The sequence below is a fragment of the Canis lupus genome, chromosome 26, assembly GCF_011100685.1.
Source record: "Canis lupus familiaris isolate Mischka breed German Shepherd chromosome 26, alternate assembly UU_Cfam_GSD_1.0, whole genome shotgun sequence".
NCBI classification, from domain to species: Eukaryota; Metazoa; Chordata; class Mammalia; order Carnivora; family Canidae; genus Canis; species Canis lupus.
Window position 1 is genome coordinate 7,406,290 of NC_049247.1, and position 17,206 is coordinate 7,423,495.

Sequence of the window (17,206 nt, forward strand, 5' to 3'; positions counted from 1 at the left end):
GGAGTACTTAATGAATGTACATGCCTGTACAGAGCAATCCCTCAAGTGTCTTCTGCATGGTTCCACACTGGATTCCTGGTGCCTCTGCTCCTGCAAAGTTCTGTTCCATCATTACATCCATGATTTCTTCAGAGCCAAGGCCAAAGATTTTATCATTTGAATACACATTGAGTCCAAAGTTGTGCATGGTTCTTTGAGATTATCTCAAAGAGTAATGGTTCTCAGAACGTGATCTCTGGACCAGCAGCATCAGTATCACCTGGCAATGTGTTAGATGTGCACATCCATGCCCCCCCTCACCTCACACTTACTGGATCAGACACTTTGGAGGTGCAGCCAGTGATCTGGGATTTTAACTAAACCTCCAGGTGATTGATATGCACTCTCAAGCCTGGGAACCACTGATATTCTAAGTTGACCAACACCTTCATCTTCATCTTATTTAGAGGGAAACTGAGGGCCAAAGAGACAGTATGATTTGCCTCAGTTCTCATAGCAGGGGAGATGAGGCTAGGACTCAGAGCCATTGAATTCTCAGTCTTAGTCTTGTGGGGTTTTCTCCTCCAGCCCCACAGGTTCTTAAGCTTCCACATCCTATAGCCTTCAATGACAGCATATGGGGCAAATGTTCCAAAAAATGTCCGCTGTGGTGGTCATCTATCATTCTTTTTGACTGTCCTATATTGGAAAACATTTACTATTATCAGAAAAATTACCCCCAAACTGGGAAATAGGGCAAAAAAGATGACCATGTGTCTTTCTCAAGAGTAAAACAAATTGGGATACCTGGGTGGCTCAGCGATTAAGGGTCTGTCTTTGGCTCAGGGCATAATCCTGGAGTCCCAGGATCGAGTCCCACATCAGGCTCCCTGCATGGAGTCTGCTTCTCCCTCTGCCTATGTTTCTGCCTCTCTCTCTCTTGTCTCTCATGGACAAATAAATACAATCTTTAAAAAACAAAAACAAATGTTTAAAAAAAGAGTAAAACAAATCTCCATTAGTTTGTAGCAATATAAATAAATAAATGAAGGACAAGGGACTAATGTTCCTTACAGAATTCTGATTAAAACATAGAAGGAGGGATCCCTGGGTGGCGCAGTGGTTTGGCGCCTGCCTTTGGCCCAGGGCGCGATCCTGGAGACCCGGGATCGAATCCCACGTCGGGCTCCCGGTGCATGGAGCCTGCTTCTCCCTCTGCCTGTGTCTCTGCCTCATTCTCTCTCTCTCTCTGTGACTATCACAAATAAATAAAAAAAAATTAAAAAAAAAAACATAGAAGGAATGAGGGAAATAGAAAATCACCATTAGAATGCCTCAAAGAGCATGCAACTAAAAAAAAAAAAAAAAAAAAGGCATGCAACTCAATGTCGGGGTTCTAAGTTTGAGCCCCAGGTTGGGTATAAAGATAACTTAAAAATAAAATCTGAGGAGTGCCTGGGGCTCAGTCGGTGAAGCATCTGCCTTCGGTGCTTCAAGCATTTCGGCTCAGGTCATGATCTCAGGGTCCTGGGGTCAAGTCCTGTGTTGGGCTTCCTGCTCGGCAGGGAGCCTTCCTCTCCCTCTGCCTCTCCCTCTGCTGTGCTCTATTTCTCTCTCAAATAAATAAATAAAATCTTAAGAAAAATCTTTAAAAAGAAAGAAAGAACAACACATCAGTCCTAATTGCTGTAGGCAAGATCCACAGATGAAGGCTAAAATTCATGGGTGAACTGAGACTTAACAGGAAATTTGCATAGCGTCCAAGTATCTTCCCACAAATATTTACTAGTCATTTGGCAATTTTAATTTACGTCTATAAATTCTTTGATACTCTCCCTGCAGGAGGTGGAGGGGAACTCCCTTCCCTGTGACAGTGATCATAGACTAGATCTGTGACTTGCTTCTGAAGCACCAAGCACAGGAGGACAAAACAGCCAGTGAACAGGGTGTCAACTGGCCCTGATGGGAAGGGCAGCTCCTCACCTCTGTGAGGCTCTTCCGTCACATCCATGCCCGACCTCTTCCTGAGAAAGCACCAGACAAATCCAAATTGAGGGACATTCTCCAAAATCCCTGATCACAACTCTTCAAAAGTGTTAGGGTCAGGAAAATCAAGGGAATATGGAGAAACTGCCACGTGGGGACCAAAGAGACACAGGTGTTGAGTGTAATCTGGGAGGGGATCCTGATAAAGGATAGCAGTGAAAAAAACGGGTGAAGATTCAAATTAAGCCTATACTTGTGATAATGTCTTAGTTCTTTTTTTTCTTTAAGATTTTATTTATTTATTCATGAGAGACACACACACACACACACAGAGAGAGGGACAGACAGACAGACAGAGAAAGCAGGCTCCATGCAGGGAGCCAGATGCGGAACTCGGTCCCAGGACTCCAGGATCACCCTGGGCTGAAGGCTGGCGCTAAACTGCTGAGCCACCCAGGGATCCCCCTAATGTCTTAGTTCTGATAAATGTACCTAATGGTGATGTAAGACATTCCCATTTAGGAGAAGCTGGGAGAAGGGTATATGAAAACTGTCTTATCTATTACTTTTCTGTACACCTAAATATATTTTAAAGTAAAACATTTTTTAAATTAAATTAAATTAAAAAAAGATTTTATTTATTCATGAGAGACACAGAGAGGCAGATACATAGGCAGAGGGAGAAGCAGGCTTCCTGTGGGGAACCTGATGCAGGACTCGATCCCAGGACCCCGGGATCATGACCTGAGCCAAAGGCAGATGCTCAACCACTGGCTGACCCAAGTGCCCTTCAAACATTTTTTTTTTTTAATCCAGTTCCTCAGGCCCAAAGCCACATTTTAGGTGTTCAAGAGCCACATGTGGTTAATGGCTCCTAACCTGGACAACAAGGACATAGAACATCTCCATGGCCACAGGAAGTTCTATTGGACAGTGCTGCTCTCAGGGGATGAAGCTTTGGCATGATTTCTCACGGATTAGGTCCCAGAGTCTGTGAATTTGTAGAGGCAATAGAAATTTGTAGAAATTTGAAGAAAATTGATAAGGTACAAATCATTCCTAGCTAGTAGAGAAGTAATGCCAGGGGGTGATGGTTTTGTTGACCATGAGGCCAGTTGAACAGCTACCTTATCTTTGTGTTCCAGCACTGATCTTCCTCGCTGATGATAGACAGATGAAAGAGAGACATGACCTTCTTCTGTCCTTTGAACCAGCTGTGCTGTGCTGACTGATTCCTTCACTGATAAGGTAAATAAAACTTTGGCACTTAAGTTACCTGGATTTCAGCTAATAAGAACCCATAGGTAATTAGAATTTTGGGGGGATAATCTACTAAAAACCTAGAAAGAGGAGAAAGACAAGCAGATCTTGGCATTTTTGTCAAAAATTTAATATCTCTTCCACCAGATCATTTCCACAGTATGACTTGTGATCAAAATACTCCAAAATAATGACTTAAAAAAATCCAGGGGCACCTAGATGGCTCAGTTGGTTAAGCACCTGCCTTCAACTCAGGTCATGATCCCGGGGTCCTGGGATCGAACCCCGTGTTGTGCTCCCTGATTGACAGGGAGTCTGCTTCTCCCTCTCCCTCTGATCCCCAACCCCACTCATGTTCTTTTTCTCTTTCTCAAATAAATAAGTAGAAAAATATATATTTTTTATCCAATGCCACTGACTCACAGAGGAAGGGAAAGCAAATAATCAAGGGTCACAGAGAAACAAAAACTAATATGATACAATTAACATGACTTCTTTATTTCAGGGGGAGCTCTCTGAGGCTAAGCAAGAACTTAAACTTGCTCAATTTATAAAGGTAGAACAGACAATATAAAGCTTTAAGAAAAACATTTTTATGTAATGTCATTTTCTTCTTCTGGAGAATTAAGAAGCGAGAGGACAAATAAAAAGGAAATAGAAGGGGTGATCAGATAACCAGAGGGAGGAGGAGAGAGATGACAAATAAGTGGTTAAATGTAAAATAAGAAATCAAATCACTGCTAAATGTGAAACTAGGCTGAACCTCACTAGTAACCAAGAAAGGCAAATAAACAGAAGGTCAAATCAGCAGAGGTTTTACACATGATAAGGCTTGTTGGCAAGGCAGCAAGGAGAAAGGCCACTTGCGGAAATAGGTATTGGTCTCATCAGAGACTCCCTCACCAGTGACTCTCTCCTGTTGTTCTATCCTGCTGTAATTCCCTAAGGAGCTGATCACAGACCAGGGCAGGACAAACACATACAGGCGCGCACATGCATGCACGGGGGTCTAACAGCATTAGTGATAATACCAGAAACAGACCAGGAAATCTGTGTCAGCGTGGACCCCCCAAGGAGCAGACACCATGATGGTACTCAGCAGCAGCCAAGCCTGTGAGGAGCAGGAAAGTGGGAAGAAAGAGAGGCTGGTGGCAGCATTTCAGACTACACTGCTTCTCTAAGAGAGATTGGCAAGGCCGTTGGGAAGTCTGCCCTGGTCACTTGTCAGAGGAGCCTGGTTTCCCTGGGAAATGAGCCCGTCTCAGCATTCCTGCCACGGTCACTGGCTGGGAGAGGCCTGTGGGAGGCAGGGCCCCTGCATGATGGGCAGAGGGATTTCAAAAACCATTATTGTGTTAAGTCATGTAGATTGCCTATATGCACAGAAAGCAAGACTGGGAAAAGGTATCCTTGAGGACCGGGGTAATTTTCTTTCTATTTTTATGGACATTCCCAAATTTTCTAAAAGTAGCATGTATTATCTTAGGAATCACTAAGATAAATACAATTTCATATTTTGAAATAGTGTGAGAAAAAGGGAGTGAGAAATGGAGCCTTTAAAGAGTTTTACAAATATTGGTAAAGATAAAATTCTTTGGCCATCCCAAGGCTGTTCACTGTAGCCGTGGGCTTATTTCTCCTCCCTGATCTCTGAAATTAGCCTAGGGTCCACTCTTCACAACTCTTCATCTGCTTCTCAGACTCTCTGCTGAAAGGCACAGCCCTACCAGCCCATCAGGGGCAGGTTATTCCTTGTTGAGTACAACCGACTTCTCAGTGTAACCATGTGGCATGATGTCCCCCAGCCCTTTATGTGAACCATCCCAAACTATATAGTACTTCATAATGAGAAGGAACATTCAGAATGACATTTATGAGGCTCTTCTCAGATCTCAGCTTTCTTAATTTGCTTATTCAAGGGCCCCGGAAACATTCTGCCTCCAACAGCATTGGTGCTAACAGCAGATGCTCTTGGGTTCCAGATTCTGGTCCTCTACTTACTGTGTGTGATGTGGCTTTAAACGAATTATGTCATCTCTCTGAAGTATGCAATATGGTAGTGTGTGTATATATGTGTGTGTGTGTGTGTGCATACGTGTGTGCATGTACATGTTCAGAGTTGTGCAACCATCACTGCAATCTAATTCCAGAATATTCTCATCACCCCTGAAAGAAGCTCTGTACCCCTTAGCAGTCACTCCCCATTCCTCTCTTCCTCCAGCCCCTGGAAACCACTAATCTACTTTCTTTTACTACTTTTTTTAAAGTTTACTTATTATTTTTAGTAATCTCTATGCCATTTTATTCCACATGAGAATGTGGGGTTCTCACAACCCTGAGGTCAAGTCACATGTTCTACTGACTGAGCCAGCCAGGCACCCCAGCACTAACCTATGTTTAGTTTCTATGGATTTGGCTATTCTGAGCACTTCATATAAACAGAATTATACAATATGTGGCCTTTTTTATTTGGCTTCTTTTACTTAGTGTAATGTTTTCAAGATTCATCCATGAAGTAGGTGTCAGTTCTTCATTCCTTTTTATGGTGGAGTAACACTCCATTGTATGGATATGCCATCTTTTATTTGTCCGTTCATCTGATCAAGGACAATTTGAGTTGTTTCCACATTTGGCTATTATGAACAATGCTTCTATGAATTTTTAAATCAGCTTGTTTGTTTCTGCAGAAGGGGTAGTTATCATCTTTTAAAATTTTTTTAATTTTTATTTATTTATGATAGTCACAGAGAGAGAGAGAGGCGCAGAGACACAGGCAGAGGGAGAAGCAGGCTCCATGCACCAGGAGCCCGACGTGGGACTCGATCCCCGGGTCTCCAGGATCGCGCCCTGGGCCAAAGGCAGGCGCCAAACCTGCTGCACCACCCAGGGATCCCGGTAGTTATCATCTTGAAAGGGACTGTATTGAGTCTGTAGGTCATTTTGAAAGAGTGCTGCCATCTTGACAATATTGTCTTCCAGTCCACGAACACAGAATGACTTTCCATTTATTTAGGGCTTCTTTAATTTCTTTCAACATTGTTTTGAGGTTGACCATCTTGAAATGTAAAATTTGCTAGCATTGAGTATGTTCACAATGTCATGTAACCACCACCTGGAAGTCCCAACACATCATCATCACCTGGAAAGGAGGCACCATACCCATTAGGCAGCCACTGCTGCTCTACCTCCCCCTCTGGCCTTGGCATCACCAAGTGTCTTCTGTCTCCATGGATTTGCCTATTCTGGGTATTTCACGTATGGAATCACGTACTGTGTGGCCTTCTCTTCTGTCTGGAGCTCCTTCCATGTAGCACGTGTAGCACGATGTTTATGCTGTAGCCCAGTCAATGTTTCACTCCTTATGGCTAACACTCATCAACCCTGTCCTATAGTTTTCAGTGTAAGAGTCTTACACTTCCTTGACTAAATTTATTCCTAAGTATTTTATTCTTTTCAATGCTATTGTATGTGGAATTGTTTTCTTAATTTCACTTTTGGGTTGTTTATGGCTAGTGTCCAGAAATGCAGCTTGTTTTTGTGCACTGATCTCTAATCCTGTGTGCGACCTTGCTGAACTCATTTACTGGCTCTAATAGATTAATGTGTGCATGTGTATCCTTTAGAGTTTTCCATATATAGCACATCATCTGCATACAGAGATACTTTTACTGCTCCCCACCTTCCCCCTCAGTTAGAATGTCTTATATTGCTATGTGTTGCCTGACTGTGCTAGAATTTCCAGGACAGGGTTGAGTCTTGTGCCCATCTTAGATGGAAAGCATGAAGCTTTCCACCATTAAATGTGTTAACTGTGGGGTCTTCGCAGATGCCTTTATCAGGTTGAGGAGGTCCCCTTGTACTCCTGGTCTGTTGAGTGTCCTTATCATGAAAGGGAAGCTTTCTCCTGTGGAAAACAAGGATAGCAGTCTAGGGACCACACAGGGTCTTTTGAGGATACAAATGGGGTAAAGTAAAAGTCTACAGCCTGGAGCGGGCACATGATGCTGCTATCAGACACACCCAGGTCTAGAGCTCAGATTTGCTCTTGGGTGATAGTGCTGTTGGGCAAGCTGTGTACTTCTGTAAGCCTCAACTTCCTTATCTCTAAAGTAGGGGTATTAATGGTACCCATTTCATATGGTGTTGCATCACCGCTGGCAGGCAGTGGTAGATATGATTTAAACCATGAGCTGAATCGGTGCCCAGAACACAGAAACTGCGTGTTATGGTAGATGGCTGATAAAATGAGATGTGGTCCCTGTCCGTAGGCAGGGGGTGATGGTGTGAGGGTAGTACTGACAGTTAACATTACCAAGAGAAGGTGGCATGTGGCAGGAGTGACAAATGGAGCACAGGTGGTAATTCAAGACCCAAAGTGGGGTGGGCCAGGGCAGGTAACCAAGAGGGACAGAGCACAAGGCCTTCTGGGGGGCAGGGGATGTTGGCCAGGTACAGAGGGAAGAGCTAAATAACCATGGGGCGTGCATTTAGCTTGGAACCTGTGCTGTGTAACAGGCAGGGATGGGAGGTGGAGTTAGTGCCTTACTGAATGCCACACTAAGGAATGGGGACTTTATTCTAGAAGAACAGGAAGTTCTGGGAGGAGGGCAGATTTTTTGAAAAAGGAATGAAGATGATTCCTATTTCCTGACCTTTGTAGACCTGAGCTAGGAAGATCGTGTTGGGGTATTTCTCAACTCTGACCCATGCCAGGTGTTCCATGGCATAGACTGGGATCCCAGTCAGCGACATTAGGCAGAAAGAATTCACAACACAAGGTTAGGTGAATGAAAGGCAGCAGGCAGGATGCTGTGAGGCAGGGAGAATCAAAATGACCCTAGGGTATTAAAAACAAGGATGGTAAAAAAAAAATTTTAAATAAAAAAAAAATAAAAAGGAGGATGGTCTTTGTGGTAGCATGAATAAAATCTGAGAGAGTTGGGAGAGAATGTAGTGCTGGGAATGGGGGAGAAGGTGGGGAAGAGAGATTAGCAAAAGAAGCTCAATTTACAAGTGTTTATAGTAAACCCAGCTCATTTAATTCTTCAGCAATCCGTGGGATGGGTATGATTTTTAACCACATTTTCTAGATGAAGACTTTCAGGCCCAGAAGGGTTGTCACTCACCCACGGTGGTCAGAAGCCAGATGGTGAGGAGTTTGGACTTTATTCTGAATGCAACAGGAAGCCACTGGAAGTTTGGGGGGACAATGTGTCCTAAGTATCTTTAATAAGGTCACTCTAGCTCTGTGAAGAATTGGTGATGAGCAGCTAGAAGTAGACCATGGAGAATGTTACAGTGGTCCGTCCACATGGTGGCAGTGGGAGTGGGGAGAAGGGACTTGTGATTATTCTGGAGGGATCACACAGGGTTTACCAATGACAGACTGAAGGTGGGATGTTACGGGACGGAAGAACCCAGGAGGACGTCTGAAGTTTCAGCTTGAGCAATCAGGAGGCTGGCAACACCATGTGGCGAGATACAGAATATTTGAGGATGAAAAGGTTTCAGGCAGGGGAGGTTGAAAGTTAAAGAAATGGTGGTTAGAAGCAGAGAGACCTGAGAAAGAGAAACTGGAGCGTAAAGAGGAGTGAGTCAACTGGAAAAGGAGAAAACAGTGAGGCAGAAGAGATAAGGACAAGAAAAAGCCCCAGTGGGCAGAGGGGGAGGCTCCATCAATGGATGTGTCAGCATCGGCGGAGCTTACGTCTTGTGAAGCATGCTCTTCTTCCCTCAGGGTCCTGCCCTTCTGCCCAGCTAACTCTGCGTGTCCTGCTGGCTCCTGGCTCAGGCACCACCTACCTCGGTACATTCCCCGTCCCCTCCCGGGGGGTTCCTGGAGCTCCTTCATGACTCATGGCCCCCCGTGCTTGCTTGCCCCCATCACTCAGTATATCGATAGATTCGTGGTGTCTCCAATAAAGTCACTGCAGTGTTCCCTGAACTGAGTTCAAATTTGGCCTTTGGCACATGTTCCTTGATCAAAGACTGGAGGAGAAAGAAGGCGCAGTTGGGCAAATCCGTGGCAGGTGTTGGATGAGAGGCACGGAAGCAGAGAAGCTTATGTGTATCCTGGTGAAGGTCATTCAGTGACGCTGATGGGTGGGCTGGGGACTCAGGAGATGACACCAACAGGCTGGAATCTGGACAGGTGAGGGGGCAGGTGGGGACTCCTGCTCACGCAGGCCCCACTCCCACAAGTCTGTAATGGAACTTCAACCAGCGCCGTTTGGTCTCGTCCCCCAGGAAAGAAAATCAGTCAGACTAGATCAAGAGATTAGATTGTTTGCTGCACTATACCCATTAAGGCAGGAAAGTAGACTCTTATCTTAGAAAGCTTTTCCCTCTTTAAACAATAAGGGTTTTCTAATGATTCAGTGAAACAGAAAATCTGATCAATAAGAACTCCCCAGTCCTCAGATTTCTTATTAACTGTGACTTTGTAGCTTTTGACAAAGCCTTCAGGAGCCTTTAAATGACCAAGTACAGGCATATATGCACTTCTGTAAACGGCACTAAAAAGCACATTTACTATTCCAAATGAAACCCATATGGTGTCTGGGACTTGGTTCAAAATAATGGGGGTGGAGGTGAGGTATATATGAAACAAAATTGGCCCCGAGTTGGTAGTTCTTAAAGCAGATGATGGGTAAGTGGGGGTTCCTTGTACCATCCCCTCTACTTCTGTGTGTGCTGGAGATTTTCTGAAATAAAAAGGTAAAAGGCACACTTAATTGAAATTTAGGACAAGTGCAATCATGCCATTCTACACAAGGCTAAATTCAGATCTTGACATATAAAAAAGGTAAACTGTGTTCTAGAGAATAATCAAGTCCACATCCAAGATGAAATGCTTTTAGATGCCAGTTAGAGATTGTTCTATCTACAACCTAAATCACTAGACTTGATGTTTTATATTAAACATGTAATCTCGGGATCAACCTTTCACTTTGTTCAACATCTACGTCAGTGTCAGCTTGACACCTGTACCTGCTAGTTGCCGCTTCCCCTCTCCTGAATTCTTATCATGGGTCTCCACACCCTACCTCTCTGACACAGACATGAGGAAGGGGCAGCTGGGCTGCTGGAATGGTATGTGTTGAGGGCTCATTCAGCAGGTTACTTGTGCACCTGCTGTGTGCCAGTTCTGTGGTGGGCATAGCAGTGACCATCAGCACCATATCCTTGTCCTGAGAGTCTTCGGTACCTGGCAGGGAAGACAAAGGACAAGGACAATGACAAACGTGACAGGTGTCCTGAGTAAACGCAAAGTGCTCTGAGGCCTGACTGTGCATGTGTGTGCGTGCGCCTGTGCATTGCATCGAGTGGGGCGGTGGGGAAGAGGATGTGAGGGTTGGTTTTTGAACTGAGGTCCAAAGATTGGGACTGGAAGAAAGAATGTGAGCCAGGTGGGAGACAGTGAGAGGCTTGGGCAGAGGAAAGGCCTTGGAAAAGCCTTAAGAGTGAAACAGCCCACAGCAAAACATGGTATGTTCAAAGAATGGAAAAGAGCAAAAATGAGATTGGGAAGTAGGGGCCAGATGGACAAGAGGGCAGGGGAAACGGACCCTAGGGCTTGGCCCTGACACCACACCAGATACCACAAGACAAGAGTGAGGGGGGACATTATATGAACTGGTTGGATAATAATGGTGACTTGGATTTGATGACAGCAGTGGTGATGGAGAGAAGTGGATGCTGTATTTGAAAGAGATTTAGAAGACGAACTTGACTAGATTTGGGTTTGAGAGGTGGGGGAGGGGAGGAGGAGGAGGGCAGATCAAGAATAATCCTCCTGATATGGTGGATGGAGATGCCATTTACAAAGTAAAAACAACAAAATGATCCTTTAGCCTTTCCTGACCCGTATGGCCTTGATACTTTGAAAACCACGTTGATTTCTTCCTCTATGAAACAGGAATAGCCATACTGCCGGGTTGAGAACTATCTAGGGGTGTGCATGTCCCTGTGGAGCCCAGAGCCTGAAGTGGATGGACAGTCTCCAGTGCACTGGTCTCACTCCCTCTGCTCTGCCTTCCCTGCTCCCAGCCTATCCAAACTCAACCCTCTTCTCTGAATTATGTCCCAAGCATCTTTTAAGATTTCATACATAACACAGAGCTGGGTTCAAAAACTTAAAGAGAGTAAAGCAGACAATGGTCAATGAAAATCAAGTTTCTTCAGCCAGAGGAGTCTGTGAATCACTTGCTTCTTTCCAGGGCCTCCTGTTCTCAAGACCCATAATCTTGCTTTGTGTCATGAAGGCTTTTTTCTTTGGGGGAGGTGTTGGGTTTGATCAGACAAGAGCTTGTGTATCAGCCCACGGCATTTTAGTCAGAGATCTGGATCTGGGCAGTTATTTGGTGAAAGAAGCCAGTAGCTCCATACAGGGGCCAGGCCATCTGCAAGAAGTAGCATGACTCAGCTTACTGGGTCATCTCCCAAGCACAAGGATGAGGTGGGGGAGGGTAGAAAGATTCTATGAAAAGATAGAAGCTTCTAAATTAAACAGAGATCATCAAAATCTTCTCAGCACAACAAAGAGCATCTTTGCTGATCAACTTCCCTACATTTTGCTAGTTTTGGATCAACGGTTAGCAGGGAGACCATGGCCTCCAGGATCATCACCACGACTTAGGACACTTTCAGCGGCCAGTGTTAGCCATACTGATGATAACCCACACCTTCTAAATACAGTGTTTCAGGGGTTACTGGGCACCCTGACATAATTTTACGTGAACCTCATGACCACCCTAGTTCAAGGGCGCAGGGTAGGTACCATTTGCCCGGGTTCCAGATGAGGAGGACACAGGCAGTCTGTACAAGCACCACTGAACTCTGTCTACCTGAGAAAGGCCTGGAGCTCCAGCCCCTGGTGAGTTCACCATGAGAAGCGGTGATTTTGGGCTTTAGTCATGGACCCTTCCAGCAGTCATCCTTTAAAACCCCCTACTCACCTGGGCCTCTCTCCTCACCGCTAAGGCCTTCAATCCAGGCTGAACCCATCCCCCAAGGTTTGATGAGTCAGCCAGTCTAAGCATCATTTTGTTCCCATCTCCCCCTATCATCATTTCTACAGCCCAAGAGGGTAGCATTTAAGATCACACATCACAGGCTTTTCAAAAAAATACAGCTTTTTATTGTCTCGGATGCAAATATAGTTTTAAAACTGCATTGTAGTGTTGAATACAGCTGGTGGAAATGGGCTTCTCAGCAGCAGAGCATGAAGGGTGGTGTTCTGGACGGCGCAGGCCTGAGGGAACCCCCAACTGACAAGGCTCTCCTTGGGTTTTGTTGTTCATACCACGAGGGGAAACCGTCTCCTAAAAGAGCCCTGACACAATCACCAAAGCTCACCACAGAAAAAAACGAACCATTTACACAATGAACTGGAACCTGGAAAAGGAGGACGTGGTGGCTCAGTTGTGATGTTACAAAATAAGTAGATGAACAAGGTTCCCTTTTGTGGGCTAAGAGACTGGGGTGTGGAAAGAGCGGGGTGCTGTGGGGGAGAGGCGGCACTCAAGCTCCCTTGTGTGAAACACAGCCTGGCAGTCATGTCTCCCCAGGCCGAGCCCTCCATGCCCTTTAGCTGCAGGGCAAACTCCATGGAAATGTATCCATTTCTCCCAAACCCTCCTCAGTCTCAAGCCTTGAGAGGAGCACACCTTTATTTAGAAACCCAGAAGAGAATTCTTCAAATAGTGACACCCAGGGTTGACTATGAAACCAAAACTTTGACCAGGAGATGGAGATGAATTCTGCTACATAATTGGGAAGGAATTTCACAAAAATAAAATTCCATTAAGTAAACGCACACAGGTGGGCTTGTGCAAGCACTTGCACATATGCACACATGCACACACACACACGCAACACACACAGAATCAAAGCCAACGTTCAACATGAAAAGTTCCCTTTTCTTTCTCAAAGGCTGATTTTCGCAAACCCCAATGAGGAAACAGCCCCCTGCATGAGGAGCCAGGAAAGACAAATCCTCAGAAGGGAAAGAAAATGGGGCAGTTGTGGTGGTACACAGTAGGACCTAAGGTTTCTCCCAGCTCCTGCAGCCCCTCTGATCCGAGAGGGTCAAGGCCAAGGACACTACTGAATGTTACAAACAGGTGTTGAGCTTCCAAGCTCTTCCACCTTCAACCCTCTTCTCCCCTTGTCCATGCTCAGATGTGAAAATCCTCAACATAGGAGGTATCAGGGCAAGGAGCAAAGATTCTGACCCACGGCCGCCATGCTGCTCACACCAGGGCCTCCCATCTCTCTTTCCCAGTGAGACCATGACCTCGGGAACACTTGGGAAAGCTAAGTTCCCATGAGCGGTGGGTGGGCTTCATCACTGGCAAAGTGCATAATGGGAACCAGGGCATCTCTAGGGAAAGACAACTTTCCACCAGAGAGAGAAGAGAGTAGGCCAGCTTGCACCCGGTGCGGCGGGGAGGGGGAGTCCTGGGCAGTGGGGCAGAGACCACAGAGGACAGCCCCGCACCACGCCGATGAGTGCTTCAGCTAGACTGTGATAGCGTGTAATCCTGGAAACGAACCTGCTCCTCATTCCTCTTGTTCTCAGGTCACTTGCCACTACACTCCTCCACCCAGGGTGAGACAAAAGTGATTGGCATCACCCTGGGATGCCATGCTCGTTCAGAGTCAAAGTTTTTATTTCTGTCGGCCAGAGCAGAAAAACTTTCAGGCCCAACCTCTAGCAAGGGGAGAAGGGGTCAGGTCACAAGGACAGGAAGCAGATGAAGCTGGGTTCCCAAGGACACATGGTCAACCACTGACCACCTCTCCTCCTGCGGAGGCTCCAGGAACAGGGCAGAGCTGGTAGTTCCCTGCCCTCCAGCCCTTCCTCTTGACAGAAAGCCAGCGACACCCGTTAGCACCTCATTAACGCTAACTTCTGACATTGGGTCTGCTGCTCCTGTGAGAAAATCTGCTGGATAGTAGCCAGGATGCATGGGCAGGGAGTGACTGCTGGTGTCACCTGCCTGAGATACGAGGGACGGGCCGCACCAACTTTCAGAAAGCCCCATGGTGGCACCTGCCCTGTCCCTACATTTCCCACTCATCGTGAAAGAGCAGGTAGTAGTTCGAAGGGAGCTGATGGCACAGAAAGATTTCATAGAAATGCTTTTCAGATTTATGTCCCAGACAGGCTTTTTTTTCCCCCCCTTTTCAGATTGATTTTTTTTATTCTCCAAAGTGTCAGCATTTTAAAGTTTCTTTTATGGGAGCAGAGGCAGTGGCAGGGGTGAGGAGTGTAAACAGAGCACAGCCCTGCGATCAGCATGCGCTTGAGGCCTCTGGCAGAGTGGTCTCGCTGTCCTAGCACCCCAGCTGTGCCCCTATGTCTGGCCAGGTTCATCAGGCAAGATTCCAACATAAGAAATGATTCTGGGACAAGAAACAATCATGTTTGTGGTAAGAGATACAGCTTTGTGGCCCTATCGCCATGGTAATTGTGAGCACCAAGAGAAATGGATTTAAGTAAATGTCTCAAAACAAAAACATGAAAAAAAAATGCATCTAGTTAACAGTCTGCTAGGACACACACACACACACACACACACACACACACACACACCCTTCATGTCTTACATGACCTAACAGCCTTAAATATTTAACAAAATCATGAACATTAATTCAGCAAAAGGAAGAGGAGAGGTAGGCCGAAGAAGCAAGAGGCCAATTTTATATCCCACGGAGTTAAAAAAAAAAAAAATCCCCATGCTGATCACGGGGTAGGGAGAAGGCTGCTAATTTAGGAGAGGTCTTGCTGGGCCGAGCACTACGGCCATTTGTATGGTTTACAAAGGCACAGGAACTGGGGAAGGGACCAAGCTCATGGCCCTCCATGAACCCTTGTAGCTGGGGACATCTTGTGTCTTTCCTTTTGACCCTAGTGAGTTCTTACCATGGTGGTGTTTCCCCTTTTGAAGGGCGACTTCGTGTTTATCCTGGGGTGAAGGATGAGTTCTCTTACCACTTCCCAGTGGACGTGAAGGATCGGCCCAGCCTTGTCTTGTGCTTACCCCTCAGGGAAGTGATGTGGGAGGCCTGTAAACACATTTTCTGGAGAGGCTGAGGGATGCCGCCAAGCTGCTCTTGGACGGGGCTGAAGCACAGACAAGGGAATAGGTGACTGGTCGGTGACCTGCAGCAGAGATGGTGGCACATCCAGAGGCAGGGAGTAGACACCCCTTCCATCTTCCATCAGCTGGGGCTGACGCAGGGCTGGCTGCCCCTGAGCATCTTCAGCAGGGCCTCCAGGAACCAGTGGGAGCCTCTGAATGCATCCACACTCCAGGAGGTAGCCCTCAGTGCCCCCCACAGACCCTACCCAGGAATTCTGGCCTGCTTAGCACTGCCCAGGCTCCATCTCTGGCAGGGAGGACAGAGGCTGAATGAAAGACCACTGACCCTCTGAACTTCACAGCAGGACGTTAAAAGCACATTCTTTCAATGAGGAGGTACCCTTGGCTGGTCTACCTGAGTGTTAGAGAGAGCGCCCGCCCTTCCATCTGCAGCTCCTTCCTGCAGATACAGCAAGAGGATGGGCCTGGACATTCCAAATGCAACTCCCACATTCAGAAGTAGGCCACTGCCTTCAGATATCCCCCCGCCTTGATCAAATATGAGTGTAATTCTTCACTATCTGATCTGGGAGATGCCTAGACAGCTCTGAGGCTGGTTGCCTCAAAGTTCTGCCTGTCAACAATTTCTTCTTTGAAACACAACACAGGACAGACTTTGGGTGTGGTGACATCTTTGGTCCAAGAACTGTTATGGTTTGGGGCTCCTGGCTGAACAATCCAGACAAGATGACAGGCCAATGGCGGTGCCGTGGAGTCTGGCCTTTCAAATGTTACACCCTGAGGGCTATGAGCGTCCACTGAACACTGCTGGCTCATCCGAGGTTGCAGCTTAGAAGCAGGTGAACAAGGGCCATGCTGTGAGGTGGTGCCCAATGAGGCCCCGCCTGAGTCCCTGCCATGGTTCTCAAGTCACCAACACATGGCTGCTGCCACACCAGCCAGAATGAAGTGACACCAGCCCGCAGCGCTGCCCGAGGGGCTTCCTGAGCCAGAGCAGCAGCTTTGCATTGCTTGTGCTTTCCTTCTTGTCCCGAGTGCATTCACATCTACTGCTTTTGCACGCAGCTTCTGGGGTTCCCTGGCGGCCTGTGTGGTGGGAGCAGCCTACCGTGCGCAAGCCTGAGCAGCCATTCAAACCTACTTACAAGGTCAGAGTCTGAGGGAGGAAGAAGGATGCCTTCCACCTGCCCCACGGGTGAGTCAGAGTGGCACAGGGAATCAATCACTCAGGGCCATCCGGGTGCCTGGAGGGTAACAGGAGCAAGCACCCATGAGTCTGAGAACAGAACCATCTCACGGGAGCAGGCCCTGACCCTCTGTCCCACCTACTCCCTGCACAGGCACCAAAGGCCCAGCAGACTGCCAGCAGGACAGGACTTTGGGCTGCCCGAGGGCAGGGAAGGGAGGTCACCACTGAGGTCGCTGAGTAAGAGTTCACAGCAAGGGGTTCCCAAAGATGGGCTATTGCTGTTGGCAGGACCCGAACCTGCTGCAGACCTGAGTGCAGTGTTCTGAGTGGCCCAGTGGGCCAGTGGAGTTGGAGGGGAGCCCTGAGCTCTGCATCAGGAGAGGCGTGGGGTGCAGCATCCTCTCCGCAGGCAAGGAAGAGCCTCCACGGCATCTTGTGCAGCCTTGTGCCCGCTAGGCGCTGCTAGGACTCCCCAGATCTCTTGCCAATTCTGGTGACAGCCTCTGCCGCCTGCTCTGGCAGCTGGGATGGGTCTGTCAGAACGGAGGTGGTCGTGCTCAGGTGCCGGAGGGTGTTCAGCACCGCTGGAAGAAAGGGGGAGGTTAGCCCAGGGACATAGGCAAGCACGGCAGCTTCCAGTCCCACAATGGACAGCACAAATGGTCTTATACATACAACCCGT

The 17,206-nt window shown here is 47.1% G+C and overlaps 1 protein-coding gene across 6 annotated transcripts in view; it reads right to left on the reverse strand.

Annotated features, from left to right (window-relative positions):
* Positions 1–8,166: 8,166 nt before the first annotated feature.
* The window catches only part of MLXIP (MLX interacting protein), a 63,502-nt gene continuing 54,462 nt past the window's right edge, over positions 8,167–17,206 (reverse strand). For 2 of the 6 annotated variants that reach the window (XM_038574954.1, XM_038574955.1), the window contains one exon: positions 12,342–17,108. In XM_038574954.1, coding sequence (XP_038430882.1) covers positions 16,987–17,108 — 122 coding nt within the window. In that variant the 3' untranslated portion in view covers positions 12,342–16,986. Of the gene's footprint in view, positions 9,930–10,106; positions 10,433–12,341; positions 17,109–17,206 lie in introns of those variants that run through there. The other 4 variants (XM_038574950.1, XM_038574951.1, XM_038574952.1 and 1 more) reach the window with 4 other exon arrangements.